The sequence below is a fragment of the Pongo pygmaeus genome, chromosome 12 (genome assembly GCF_028885625.2).
Source record: "Pongo pygmaeus isolate AG05252 chromosome 12, NHGRI_mPonPyg2-v2.0_pri, whole genome shotgun sequence".
Classification (NCBI taxonomy): Eukaryota; Metazoa; Chordata; class Mammalia; order Primates; family Hominidae; genus Pongo; species Pongo pygmaeus.
The window spans coordinates 109,906,578-109,921,567 of NC_072385.2; the positions used below are offsets into that span (position 1 = coordinate 109,906,578).

A 14,990-nucleotide genomic window follows, 5' to 3' on the forward strand; every position below is an offset into this window, starting at 1 on the left:
GGACTGAGGGCCGGTGCTTCCGGTGGCTGCCCAGAACTTCTTATCTGCGGCGGCGTGATGTTGGGCGGCCACCGAGAGACTGGTGTTTTTGTGAGGCAGTGAGACCTAAGGTATTTCATCTCCACTGCTGCCGGGCCTGGCGGGTGTGGGGAGGCTGTAGGGGGTCAGGAGGGAAGTGGACCGGCTCTTGGTGGGTAGGGGGCGGGAAGGAGGAGATTCAGGCGTGCAGAGAGGATGAGGAGAATGGGGCGGGCCGTGTGTGAGGGGTCGCGGGATGAGGATCGAGCTAGGGGTGGGTGTAAACGAGGGATTATGACCGTAACTCGTGAATAACACTCCTGGGAATATGTCCCAAGGAAGTCATCCAAAGTCAGGAAATGCTTTAAGCCTTAAGACCTCGGTCCGAGCGTTATTTATAGCGGGTAGCGGGATAAAGTTGGGTACAGTTAGGAGCAGTTCAGTACCTTATGTCACTTCACTGAGTGTATGTGAAGTGGTCTCTAAAACTAATTTATAACTGGAAATGCTGATATATAATGTTATATGAAAACCGGTCGGGCGCGGTGGCTCACGCCTGTAATCCCAGCACTTTGGGAGGCCGAGGCGGGCGGATCACAAGGTCAGGAGATCGAGACCATCCTGGCTAACACGGTGAAACTCCGTCTCTACTAAAAAATACAAAAAAATTAGCTGGGCGTCGTGGCGGGCGCCTGTAGTCCCAGCTACTCGGGAGGCTGAGGCAGGAGAATGGCGTGAGCCCGGGAGGCGGAGCTTGCAGTGAGCCGAGACGGCGCCACTGCACTCCAGCCTGGGCGACAGAGCGAGACTCTGCCTCAAAAAAAAAAAAAAAAAAAAAAAACCGTGATACAAAGTTGCACAGTATGACTGAAAAAGTTTGACAGCCGAACTATGCATAGAAGAGTCTAGAAGGATGTAGTCGTAATTTTCTTTGGATGAATGTTTTTTCGTTAACTCTTCTTAATTTTTTTCTTGTGTATGATTTTTGTTTCCAAATAAGTGTAAAGAACTTGAAATCATTTTATAGTGGATATACAATAAACTTGGAAAACAAGTTGGGAGAGGGAGGTACTTTTGTTTAAACCTGCTGGAAATGCCAGTTCACCGGAATCCCTTGATTCTCGTCATGAGTTGTCTTTAAAGAAGATGAAAAACAGAATTAAATGGTTATATACTGAGCACCGGCTCTTAGTTTTCTGACCAGCTCTCCGGAGACCTGAACTAATACAGTGGTCTTTTCCCTCCTGAAACACCCAGGGTTCTTGATTTCATGTTCTCCAAAAAACTTATACTCTGGAGATTGTGAAACAATAGGTATACAGTTAGTTTCAGGCAAAATCAGTAGCGTTGGGGAATGCCTGAAGATCATTTAAACCTTGGTCCTCCTGGTCCTCTGATCTTTTACAGTGAGGTTCTCCACTGCCTTGACTTTAATTATTAACCCTGTGTCAGTGATTTCCAAATCCTTACCTCTGACTGCCTAAGGTACATTGGTACCATGCAGACATCTTACATGAAGCACATGTTAATTTCAATTTGTCACATACTACACACGTTCCTCCCCTACTGCTCCCGCTCCCACCTCCCCAACAGGGTCTCACTCTGTCACCCAGGCTGGAGTGCAGTGGTGTGATCATAGCTTACTGTCACCTTGAACTCCTGAGCTCAAATCCTCTCAGCCTCCATAGTAACTAGGACTGCAGGTGTGTGACGCTGCACCCAGCTAATTTTTATTTTTATTTTTATTATTTTTTTCTTTTCCTTTTTTATGGAACACTTCACAAATTTGCAAGTCATCCCTGTGCAGGGGCCATGCTACGCTCTGTATCATTTCAGTCTTAGTATATGTGCTGCCAAAGTGAGCACCCACCTCATTTTTTAAAATTTTTCTGTAGAATTGGGGTCTCCCTGTGCTGCCTAGGCTGGTCTTGAAATACTGGCATCAAGTGATCCTCCCACCTCAGCCTCCCAAAGTGCTGGGATTACAGGTGTTAGCCACTGTGCCTGCCCTTCCTTTCCTTTCTTCCTTCCCTCCCTCTCCCCCTTCCTTCCTTCCTTCCTCTCTCTCTCTCTTTTTTTTTTTTTTTTTTTTTTGAGATGGAGTCTTGCTCTGTCACCCAGGCTGGAGTGCAGTGGCGCAAACTCGGCTCACTGCAACCTCTGCCAACCGGGTTCAAGCGATTCTCCTGCTGCAGCCTCCCAAGTAGCTGGAACTACAGGCACATGCCACCACGCCCAGCTAATATTGTATTTTTAGTAGAGACAGGGTTTCACCATGTTGGCCAGGCTGGTCTTGAACTCCTGACCTCAGGTGATCCACCTGCCTCAGCCTCCCAAAGTGCTGAGATTACAGGCATGAGGCACCACACCCAGCCTGCCCTGCCTTCCTTGCCTTTGAAACATGCTCTGGTTAATGGTTCAGCAGTTTCTCAAGCTAAAAATCTGGGTATTATCCTTAATTCTTTTTTCCTCCTCACTACTTATATCCTATGGATATCACTGTCTATTCCATCTGCCTTAGAAGCATCTCTTGAATATGGCCTTCTTTCTCTACTGAAATAGTTGCAAACTTGCTTCACTTTCACTTTGTGGCATTCAAATTACTTGTCAACTTTCTTCCTTCTCAGGTCCATTCTGCATATTGTTACTTGAATATATGCTGGTTCCCCCAAGATTCCAAATTCCTCAGCATGCCCTTTATGATCAGAGAATAAACTTAGAAAGATATATCAATATCTGATAATATAAGGTTTTAAATGCCTTGTTAAGATATTTTGAGACTTTTTTATATACTGTAGATGTGGGGATTCATCAAGGGTGTTTATGCAGAAGAGCAAAGTGATCACAGCTGTGCTTTTTTTTTTTTTTTTTTTTAAAGAATTCTACCCAACAACACATAGTATGCAGGCTCATTTGGAAAGTAGAGACTGGTATCAAGGGGACCTCTCCTTGTTTTACCCTGATAAAAAGGGAGAAGTCAGAACCTGGGCTAACACAGGAGTAGAAAGGAATGGAGCAGATTTTTGTAATTATCACTGCGTTTTTGAGAAAAATGTGCCACATTTCTTCTTGTTACTGAAGATGACAATATTAAAATTCATTCTTCTAAAAACCTCAGTAAATTGGCCTGTGCAGTGGCTCACGCCTGTAATACTAGCACTTTGGGAGGCCAAGGCAGGAGGATCACTTGAGGTCAGGAGTTCAAGACCAGCCTGGCCAACATGATGAAACCCCGTCTCTACTAAAAATATAAAAATTAGCTGGGCATGGTGGTGGGCGCCTATCCCAGCTCCTTGGGAGGCTGAGGCACAAGAATCACTTGAACCCAGGAAGCAGAGGTTGCAGTGAGCCCAGATCATGCCACTGCACTCCACCCTGGGTGATGGAGCAAGACTCCGTGCCCCCACCCCCCCAAAAAAAAAACCTCAGTAAACTTACTCTCATGTTTGTTTTTCTCTTATTCCCAAATCCTTGTCTTGTGCTACCCTGGCCACACACACCCTCATTGACATTAGACAGAATTTGGTATCCTAAAATATATAAATCGACTTGAATGTAATTGGCCCATTAGGAATTTTCTCTGCCCATGAAAGTGCATCATGCATTATTTATCAATAAAATTCTTTTTGAAGTACATAAGTAGATATTAGGGGGAAAACATTTATTATCTTTCATAAGACCAGTGGGATAGAGATCACAGTTTTCTTCATTAGTAATGACGGGACTTTTTTCTCCATTTAGCAAGCCACTGCAGAACCACTTAATCTGACATCATATATAAAAGCATAATAGACCTTCTTTTTTTTTTTTTTTAAGTGAAAGATCCTAAGAGCAAGGACAAAGCTAGCAAGGAGGTATGCGAAATAATTTACAGATAAGCAAATCACCAGGTTGGTAGAGAATACATTTCATTGGATTTAGAGTCTGAAGACAACTTCTCAAGTTCTGCCTTTGACACTCAGTAAAACAAGGCTGAAAAATGTCATTTAGATTCAGTGACAGGGAAGCACTGGTGGCCTGGTGAGAGATGTTTTGGAGAAGAAATTGGAATTCATTTTAAGTATATTAAGAAGAGAGTGAGTGGTGAAAAAAATGAGTACTGCCAGTTTACACAACTACTTGATAACTAATAAGGTTAAACATCACTTTATATATGTTCATAGATTGTTGTGGGGTGTTTTGTTTTGTTTTGTTTTAAATAGAGACAGTATCTTGCTGTGTTGTCCAGGCTGGTCTCTGGTCTCGAACTCCAGGGCTCAAGTGATCCTTCTGCCTTGGCCTCCTAAATTGTTGGGATTACAGGCATGAGCCACTGTGCCTGGCCAATAGTCATTTTGTTTAGTTTTGTTTTTGAGACAGAGTCTCACTCTGTTGCCCAGGCTACAGTGCAGTGGTGCCATCTTGGCTTACTGTAACATCTGCCTCCCGGGTTCAAGCAATTCTCGTGTCTCAGCCTCCCAAGTAGCTGGGATTACAGGAGTGTGCCATCACTCCTGGCTAATTTTTTGTATTTTTAGTAAAGACAAGGTTTCACCATGTTGGCCAGGCTGATCTCGAAATCCTGACCTCAGGTGATCTACCCACCTTGGCCTCCCAAAATGCTGGGATTAAAGGCATGAGCCACCTGGCCCAGTAATTTTTTTTTTTTTTTTTGAGACGGAGTTTCACTCTTTTTGCCCAAGCTGGAGTGCAATGGCATGATCTCAGCTCACCACAACCTCTGCCTCCCGGGTTTAAGTGACTCTCCTGCCTCAGCCTCCTGAGTAGCTGGGATTACAAGCATGTGCCACCACGCCCAGCTAATTTTGTATTTTTAGTAGAGATGGGGTTTCTCCATGTTGGTCAGGCTGGTCTCGAACTCCTGATGTCAGGTGATCTGCCCGCCTCGGCCTCCCAAATGCTGGGATTACAGGCGTGAGCCGCCGCGCCCGGCTCTGGCCCAGTGATTGTTTTTTTTTTTTTTTTTGAGACAGAGTTTCACTCTTGTTGTCCAGGCTGGAGTGCCATGGCACGATCTCGGCTCACTGCAACCTCCACCTCCCGGGTTCAAGAGATTCTCCTGCCTCAGCCTCCTGCCTCCTGAGTAGCTGGGATTACAGGCATGCGCCACCACGCCCAGCTAATTTTTTTTTTTTTTTTTTTTTTTTTTTTGAGAAGGAGTATCGCTCTGTCACCCAGGCTGGAGTGCAGTGGTGTGATCTCTATTCACTGCAACCTCTGCCTCCTGGGTTCACGCCATTCTCCTGCCTCAGCCTTCCGAGTAGCTGGGACTACAGGCGCCCGCCACCATGCCTGGCTAATTTTTGTATTTTTAGTAGAGACGGGGTTTCACCTTGTTAGCCGGGATGGTCTCGATCTCCTGACCTCGTGATCCGCCCGCCTCGGCCTCCCAAAGTGCTGGGATTACAGGCGTGAGCTACCGCGCCCGGCCAATTTTCTGTATTTTTAGTAGAGATGGGGTGCCTCCATGTTGGTCAGGCTGGTCTTGATCTCCTGACCTCACGTGATCTGCCCTCCTCGGGCTCCCAAAGTGCTGGGATTACAGGGGTGAGCCGCCACACCCAGCCTTTATACTAAAATTAGCCTTTCTCAGTCTGTGTTTATTATTGCAACATTTTATTCTTATATCCATTATTAAATATTTATGTATCCACTGACTGATAGGATTTCAAAATACAATTTTGCTGAGGCAGTTTTTCATTTTATGTTAAATAGTATTTTTTATGTTTATATTTCAAAGTGAGTATTCAGGTATTACAGCTTATCCAAATAATGGCCTTATTCTCTCTACTGACTACATGTATCTTTTTTTTTTTTTTTTTTTTTGAGACAGAGTTTCACTTTTGTTGTCCAGGCTGGAGTGCAATGGTGACATCTGAGCTCATTGCAACCTCTGCCGCCCCTCCCGGGTTCAAGCAATTGTCTGGCCTCAGCCTTCCGAGTAGCTGGGATTACAGGCACCTGCCACCGAGCCCGGCTAATTTTTGTATTTTGAGTAGAGATGGGGTTTCACCATGTTGGCCAGGCTGGTCTCGAACTCCTGTCCTCAGGTGATCTGCCTGCCTAGGCCTCCCAAAGTGCTGGGATTACAGGCATGAGCCACCATGCCTGTCCACCCCATTTTTTGTTTAAAAGAAAAGCCATAACATGTAAAATCCTATATACCTTTGTGTCTTTCTTTAACATTTTCAGAGGCTACACACCAAATTGTTAATGATGCTTTTAGCAAGGCTTTGAAATATTGGAAAGGAGGAGGAGCTAAGGGGCTGGCACAGAGTAGGAGGGAACAGTTTTTTTTTTTTTTTGGAGATACAGTTTTGCTCCTGTCGCCCAGGCTGAAGTGCAGTGGTGCAATCTTGGCTCACTGTAACCTCTACCTCCCGGGTTCAAGTGATTCTCCTGCCTCAGCTTCCTGAGTAGCTGGGATTACAGGCATGTGCCACCACGCCCAGCTAATTTTTGTGTTATTATTAGAAACAGGGTTACACCATGGTGGCCAGGCTGGTCTCAAACTCCTGACCTCAGGTGATCCACCCGCCTCGGCCTCCCAAAGTGCTGGGATTACAGGCGTGAGCCACCATGCCCAGCCTAAGCATGTACTTGTTTTTTTTTTGTTTGTTTCTTTTTTGAGGTGGAGTTTCGCTGTCGCCCAGGCTGGAGTGCAATGGCACGATATCAGCTCACTGCAGCCTCTGCCTCCCTGGTTCAAACGATTCTCCTGCCTCAGCCTTCTGAGTAGCTGAGTATAGGCATGCACCACCACACCTGGCTAATTTTGTATTTTTAGTAGAGATGGGGTTTCTGCATGTTGGTCATGCTGGGATGGAACTCCCGACCTCAGGTGATCCTCCCGTCTCGGCCTCCCAAAGTGCTGGGATTATAGGCGTGAGCCACCACGCCCAGCCCTAAGCATGTACTTCTTTAGTGATTCAAATGCCTGGGGGAAAAACATTCAGGGTGAAAAAATGAAGATAATACTTGCCTAACCTACTTTACATTATTGTAAAAGATTGTTGTAAGATAAAATGCAATAGGGAATGTGAAAATGTTCTGAAAATTATTAAGTGCTGTTGAATATGATGAAGTAGAAGCAGTGATTTTTGAGTGTCATTTCAATAGAGAGATAAAAGCCACTTTGGAAGAATTTGAAATAAGTGCTAATAAAGTCAGAGATGTGCATATCAGTTATTCATTGATTTGGCAGTAAAAGGATGAATAGAAATTAGATGATGGAGGAGACTTTTCTCAAATTTTTAATTGGAAAATTTTCTAATTTAAAAGTTGAAAGTACCATAAATACTAACATAGCCTTAATCTAGACTCAACAATTATTAACATTTTGCTACATTTGTTTTCTTTCTGTATGTCTATAGAAAATTTGGGTTTTTTTGGTCAAACCATTTGAAAGCACATTGTAGGCATCACGACATTTTACCCCAAGTGCTTCAACATGCATATTTAAATAATAAGGACCTTGTCCTGCATAACCACAATACCATGTTCATACTTAAGAAAATTAATAACTCTGGCCGGGCGCAGGGGCTTATGCCTATAATCCCAGCATTTTGGGAGGCTAAGGCGGGTGGCTCGCCTGAGGTCAGGAGTTTGAGACCAGCCTGGCCAACATAGTGAAACCCCATCTCTACCAAAAATTTAAAAAAATTAGCTGGGCGCGGTGGCGGGTGCCTGTAATCTCAGCTACTTTGGAGGCTGAGGCAGCAGAATCACTTGAATCCTGGAGGCGGAGGTTGCAGTGAGCTGAGATTGTGCCATTGCACTTCAGCCTGAGCAACAACAGCGAGACTCCGTCTCAAAAAAAAAAAAAAGAAAAGAAAAGAAAATTATTAACTCTACAATATTTTCTGATATTCATTCCATACTCAGATTTCCCCAGTTCTAAAAATCTTCATTAGGTAGAAGATTTTATTTCTTCAAGATCCAAAGTATATACATTGCATTTGCCTGATAGCTCAGTAGTTTCTTAATTTACAATACTCCCCCTGTCCTTTTTTCTCTCCACATTATTAACCTGGGAAGGGGCTAAGCCAGTTGTGTTATAAAATGTCCTACATTCTAGATTTGTCTAGATATCTCGTGGTGTAACTTTCCTTCTTAATCATTTCAGGTAACCTTTATCAAAAGGATGGAGTTGGGAAAAGGAAGACTACTCAGGACTGGACTGAATGCGTTGCATCAAGCAGTGCATCCGATCCATGGCCTTGCCTGGACTGATGGGAATCAAGTTGTCCTAACTGATTTGCAGCTTCACAGTGGAGAGGTCAAGTTTGGGGACTCTAAAGTCATTGGACAATTTGAATGTGTCTGTGGGTTGTCCTGGGCCCCACCTGTTGCAGATGATATACCTGTTCTACTCGCTGTCCAGCATGAGAAGCATGTCACTGTGTGGCAGCTGTGTCCCAGCCCTACGGAGTCAAGCAAATGGCCGACGTCTCAGACTTGTGAGATTAGAGGATCACTACCTATCCTTCCCCAGGGCTGTGTGTGGCACCCAAAATGTGCTATTCTGACTGTGTTGACTGCTCAGGATGTCTCCATTTTCCCTAATGTTCACTCTGACAATTCCCAGGTAAAGGCGGATATCAACACCCAGGGCCACATTCACTGTGCATGTTGGACCCAGGATGGCCTGAGGCTGGTGGTGGCAGTAGGCAGCACCCTGCATTCTTATATTTGGGACAGTGCTCAGAAGACTCTTCACAGGTGCTCCTCCTGCCTGGTGTTTGATGTGGACAGCCATGTCTGCTCCATCACAGCAACTGTGGACTCACAGGTTGCTATAGCTACTGAGCTTCCATTGGATAAGATATGTGGCTTAAATGCATCCGAAACCTTTAATATCCCACCTAACAGTAAAGACATGACTCCGTATGCTTTACCAGTTATTGGTGAAGTACCCTCTATGGATAAAGAGGCAACTGATTCTGAAACAAATTCTGAAGTATCAGTTTCTTCTTCCTATTTAGAACCTCTGGATCTAACTCACATACATTTCAATCAACATAAGTCTGAGGGTAATTCTCTTATTTGTCTAAGAAAAAAGGACTACTTGACAGGAACTGGCCAAGATTCTTCACATTTGGTCCTTGTGACCTTTAAGAAGGCAGTCACCATGACAAGAAAAGTCACTATTCCAGGCATTCTGGTTCCTGATCTGATAGCATTTAATCTTAAAGCACACGTAGTGGCAGTGGCTTCCAACACTTGTAATATAATTTTGATCTACTCTGTCATTCCATCTTCATTCCCAAACATCCAGCAAATTCGATTAGAGAACACTGAAAGACCAAAAGGGATATGTTTCTTGACAGACCAACTATTACTAATTTTGGTAGGAAAACAAAAACTCACTGATACAACATTTCTTCCTTCTTCAAAGTCTGATCAGTATGCCATTAGCTTGATTGTTAGAGAAATAATGTTGGAAGAAGAACCTTCAATAACATCAAGTGAAAGCCAGACTACCTACTCTACTTTCAGTGCTCAGTTAAATAAAGCAAATAGAAAAAAGTTAATTGAAAGTCTTTCCCCAGATTTTTGTCACCAAAACAAAGGGCTATTGCTGACAGTTAATACCAGTAGTCAGAATGGAAGGCCTAGAAGAACACTTATTAAAGAAATCCAGAGTCCTCTGTCTAGTATCTGTGATGGCTCCATAGCCCTAGATGCTGAGCCTGTTACCCAGCCAGCATCGCTGCCCAGACACAGCAGCACACCAGACCACACCAGCACACTGGAGCCTCCTCGTTTGCCTCAAAGAAAGAACTTACAGAGTGAAAAGGAGACTTATCAGCTGTCTAAGGAAGTGGAAATTTTATCTAGGAACCTGGTTGAAATGCAACGGTGTCTTTCTGAACTTACAAACCGTCTGCATAATGGGAAGAAATCCTCTTCAGTGTATCCACTCTCTGAAGATCTTCCTTATGTTCACATCATTTACCAGGTAAATTCCCTTTGAGGAACTACCACTATACATAAAAGCTCCTGCAGCCGGTGAGTACTGTAAGAAACGTATTGATGAGGAAGATGGTGCTCTAACTGAACTTCACTAAGCTGGGCATGTTATGTTACAGGCAAGTTGGTACACCTTTGCAGGTTGGTTGGTTTTTAGCCTGCCAACCAGATAGGCGCACATATCAGTCTGCATCATGATTTTATCAGGTGCATGGCGTGGAAAAATAAATGTCTGCACTAATTCGGGCAATTCATATTTAGAAAAAAAATTAATCATGTTATTTCATTGTGACAACCTTTTCCTTATATAATAGAGATACTCCTCCAGTTATAAAAAAGGTTATGTTGCCGGGCTCCATGGCTCACGCCTGTAATCCTAGCACTTTGGGAGGCTGAGGCAAGTGGATCACCTGAGGTCAGGAGTTCGAGACCAGCCTGGCCAATGTGGTGAAACCCTGTCTCTAATAAAAATATAAAAATTAGCTGGGCATGTTGATGGGCGCCTGTAATCCCAGCTACTTGGGAAGGCGGGAGAATCACTTGAGCCCGGGAGGCAGAGGTTTCAGTGAGCCGAGACTGTGCCACTGAACTCCAGCCTGGGCAACAGGGCGAGACTCCATCTCAAAAAAAAAAGGAAAAGGTTATGTTCATTTAAAATGTTTTGATGCATTTCTTTATGCATGCATGTCCAAACATTATATAAATGGGATCATATTATACACGTTTTTATCATGGACACTTTCCTTCTATATAAAATATGGCCTTGCCCCATCTTCCCCTTAATCCGCTGTAACCAGCAGCTTCACATGGATCCTTTTGTGACTTGCTCCATGCTCACATGGTCTAACACAGGTCTTTGTGTACACAGATGTATAGGTATGTGGGAGTGGTTTGTCATTGTTTTTACAAAAATGGGGTGATATGGTGCACTCTTTACTTCATACTGAGAGTATGCTCTTTATTTAGCCATTCCCTTGTTGATTGACATTCACTTTGTTTTTAGTTTTTAGCTACTCCAAATGATGCTGCAGTAGTACTCTTATATGTATCCGTTCATATTAGTACCTTTATTTCTGTTGGATTGGTTCCCAGAAGTAGAAATGCAAATTTGAAGAGTATATGTGTTTCTACTTTTAATTGAGTTACCAGATTGCCTCTCAAAGATTTTTACTTAACAGTGCATTATCACACGCCCACCAGCTATGTATAAGGCTATCCTTTTCCTCATATGTCACCAATCTGATCAGTGATCCTCCTGCTTCAGCCTCCTGAGCAGCTGAGACTACAAGCACATGCCACCACACTTGGCTAATTTTTTTTTTTTTTTTTTTTTAGCGGAGACAGGATCTTGCTATGTTGCCTAAGCTGATCATGACCTCCTGGGCTCAAGTGATGGTCTTGCCTCAGCTTCCCAAAGTGCTGGGATTACAGGTGTGTGCCACTGCATGTGGCCCAACCCTACATTTTTTTTAAGAGGATTTTTGCCACATTAACTACATGGAGTTTTCAGTAATAGAGTTTTAATTTTTTTTTTTTTTAAGTCACAGCTTTGCTGTGAGGAGCATTTTATTTTATTTATTTATTTATTTATTTTTAAGACGGAGTCTCCCTCTGTCACCAGGCTGGAGTGCAGTGGCGTGATCTCAGCTCACTGCAACCTCCAACTCCTGGGTTCTAGCAGTTCTCCTGCCTCAGCCTCCCAAGTAGCTGGGATTACAGGCACGTGCCACCACACCTGGCTAATTTTTGTATTTTTAGTAGAGGCGGGTTTTCACCATGTTGGCCAGGATGAGCTCAATCTCCTGACCTCGTGATCTGCCCGCCTTGGCCTCCCAAAGTGCTGAGATTACAGGTGTGAGCCACTGCGCCCGGCCTAATTTTTTTTTAATTAAAAAAATTTTTTTTTACTTTTGTTTTTTAACTGTAGAGACAAGGTCTTACTGTGTTGCCCAGGCTTGTTTGGAAGTCTTGGGCTCAAGCAGTCCTCCTGCTTCAGCCTCCCAAAGTGCTGGGATTACAGGCGTGAGCCACTGCACCCAGCCATAGTTTTGATTTTTTTAAATTATTTTATTTATAAATGTGATAACTGGTTTGGATTTCTTTCCTACTATGACTTTTTAAAGAGTTTGTTTTCTTTTTCTTCTGTCTTTTTTTAATAGGTAATTCATTTATTTGGTTTAAAAAGCAAAACTGTATTTTAATAAAATCTGTATACCAAGAACTCTTACTCCTACCCCATGTTTCTTCAGCCTGTTCTCCTTTCCTCCTTTAGGTAACCATTTTTATTTTTATTTCTTTATGCAGATACTAGCAGACTTTAGTTATGTATTTTTATTTCCCCTTTTGTTACACAAAAGGGAAGGTGATATATACACCTTTTCATTTTCCATTTAATAGTATGTCTTAGAGAGCTCTTTATATCAGCACACAGAGCTCTTTTTTCATCTTTTTTCCACAGCTGCATAATATTTTTTTTTCCTAATTACAAAAGTAATATATACTTGTTGAGGAAATAATTTTACCATTACAGAAAGTAAAAATTTTCCATAATCCAACCTTTAGAGAAAATCACAGATAGAGCTAAATATTTTATTAGATGTTAGATGTAAATATTTCCATATTTTTTCTGTACATTTATCTGATCCAAAAAAATCTAATTGCTTATTTTAAAAATATATTATTTTTAAAATTTTCTTTAAATAGGCTATTTTACTTGCAAACAATAATATATCTTTCTGTTTTTAAAACACTTATAAATGTAAAATTTTATATTTTTAAAAGCTAAGGTTAAAACAACCATGTTTGGCCAGGCACGGTGGCTTAAACCTATAACCCCAGAACTCTGGGAGGCCAAGATGGGTAGATCGCTTGAGTCCAGGAGTTCGAGACCAGCCTGGGCAGCATGGCAAAACCCTGTCTCTACCGAAAAATACAAAAATTAGCCAGCCGTGATGGCATCCACCTGTATTCCCAGCTACTTGGGAGGCTGAGGTGTGAGGATCACCTAAGCTGAGGAGGTTGAGACTGCAGTGAGCTGTGATCATGCCACTGCACTCCAGCCTGGGAAACAGAGCAAGACTCTGTCTCAAAAAAAAAAAAAAAAAAAAGTTTTGTTGCCATTTCAATTCCTCAGTTTTTTAGTTTATAATTATGTCATCCAACCAAGCTGTTGTCAGTAGCTATCTCTGGAGGATAGAATTTTGGGGACTTTACTGTCTGCATTATATATTTCTGTTATTATTTTATTTTATTTTATTTATTTGTTTTTAGATAGAGCCTTGCTTTGTCACCCAGGCTGGGGTGCAGTGGCACGATCTTGGCTCACTGCAACCTCCGCCTCCTGGGTTCAAGCGATTCTCGTGCCTCAGCTACCCAGGTAGTTGGGATTACAGGTGGGCACCACCACACCCAGCTAATTTTTGTATTTATAGTAGAGACGGGGTTTCACCATGTTGGCCAGGCTGGTCTCGAACTCCTGACCTCAAATGATCCACCCGCCTTGGCCTCCCAAAGTTCTGGGATTACAGGCGTGAGCCACCACACCCGGCCCTATTACACTTTTAAAAAATTGATCATGTATTCCTTTTGTAATGAGAAAAGTAAAAGTTACAAAATAATCAAAAGCAAGAAATAGTTTCCCCTGTAATTTCAGAAGTTACATTTCATAAGACGTGAAATAAATGATTAGTTGGTTTTGACTTTTACAGTTTATTCCTGTGACTTCATTTAAAAATATTAGTGGACATATTCTTTGAGTGGTTCATCCTACCACAATGATGTATAGTTTTATTTTCTTTTTATGAGATGGGGTCTTGCCATGTTGCCCAGGCTGCTCTCCAACACCTGGGCTCAAGCAATCCATGCACTTTGGCCTCCCAAAGTGCTTAACAACAAAATAAGTTAGACACATAACTTATACAACTGTCCTTTATTTATGTATGTATTTATTTAGAGATGGAGTCTGTCTCTGTCACTCAGCCTGGAGTACAGTGGCGCCTTCTCAGCTCACTACAACCTTTGCCTCCTGGGTTCAAGTGATTCTCCTACCTCAGCCTCCCGAGTAGCTGGGACTACAAGTGTGCACCACCATGCCTGGCTAACTTTTTTATTTTTTGTAAAGACAGCGTTTTGTCATGTTGCCCAGGCTGGTCTTGAACTCCTGGGCTCAAGTGATCTGTCCATCTTAGCCTCCCAAACTTTTGGTACTAAGGGGTGAGCCACTGTGCCCAGCCAATTTTTAACGACTTTAAAATTTACAAATCATTTATTTTTATTTGTGCTTTTTCTAAGCTATGTGAATTTTGACCACAGTTTGTTTATTTTATGCAAATTCTCTGCTACTCTACCACTTAGGACACTCTATCAGCATTTTTTTTCCTAATAAACCATGAGGTGTCTTAGCTATTTCTGAAACAGCCAAGCAGGTGTTCTTACCGTCAGATTGTGTCTCTCAGGCTGCTGTCCATCATCCTTTTAGTGTTATTAGTTGTATTCTAGGAGAGCCAGTTCCTAGTGATGAACAACCCTGAGGAAAGAGTAGAACAAAAGGAAAAATAAGGCTGTTTTGTTTGGATTTTTTAGCTGTGTTAAATAATGCAGCAAAGAGCTCCTTAAAACTGAAGTCCAGTTGATTAGTGGTAATAGATAAGAATTTTTTAAAAAACTATTTACACATTCCTTTCTTAAGAAATGTTAACTCCATTACTTCTGCAATCAGTTTAACAACTTTTATTTTTTATTTGCAGAAACCTTATTATCTAGCTCCTGTTGTTGAAAAAAGAGCGGTGCTTCTCTGTGATGGTAAACTAAGGCTCAGTACGATTCAGCAGACTTTTGGCCTTTCTCTCATTGAAATGCTACATGGTAGGTCGTGCTCAGAAATTGACCCTACCTAACATCCTTGCCTCCCCCACCATCTGTTTTAACTACGCTGGTAATGAAAATGAGGGATACCAACCATTCAGTAATTCACTGGATAGTTAACAAGTAATTTATTATTA

General features: G+C 42.5%; 2 protein-coding genes and 1 non-coding gene across 4 annotated transcripts in view; 1 reads left to right on the plus strand and 2 right to left on the minus strand.

The window, feature by feature from the left end:
* The window catches only part of WDCP (WD repeat and coiled coil containing), an 18,350-nt gene continuing 3,360 nt past the window's right edge, over nt 1-14,990 (plus strand). Inside the window, exons 1-3 of one of the 2 annotated variants that reach the window (XM_054476524.2) lie at nt 1-110; nt 8,144-9,979; nt 14,736-14,853. In XM_054476524.2, coding sequence (XP_054332499.1) covers nt 8,162-9,979; nt 14,736-14,853 — 1,936 coding nt within the window. In that variant the 5' untranslated portion in view covers nt 1-110; nt 8,144-8,161. The remainder of the gene's footprint in view (nt 111-8,143; nt 9,980-14,735; nt 14,854-14,990) is intronic. The other variant, XM_063648904.1, reaches the window with a different exon arrangement.
* LOC129030934 (U6 spliceosomal RNA) lies at nt 1,781-1,884 on the minus strand. The gene has a single exon (XR_008500828.1). It is a non-coding gene; the product is annotated as a U6 spliceosomal RNA (small nuclear RNA).
* MFSD2B (MFSD2 lysolipid transporter B, sphingolipid) overlaps nt 14,215-14,990 on the minus strand; it is a 25,939-nt gene continuing 25,163 nt past the window's right edge. Inside the window, exon 14 of the mRNA XM_063648905.1 lies at nt 14,215-14,515. Within this exon, the coding sequence (XP_063504975.1) occupies nt 14,500-14,515 (16 nt within the window). The 3' untranslated portion in view covers nt 14,215-14,499. The remainder of the gene's footprint in view (nt 14,516-14,990) is intronic.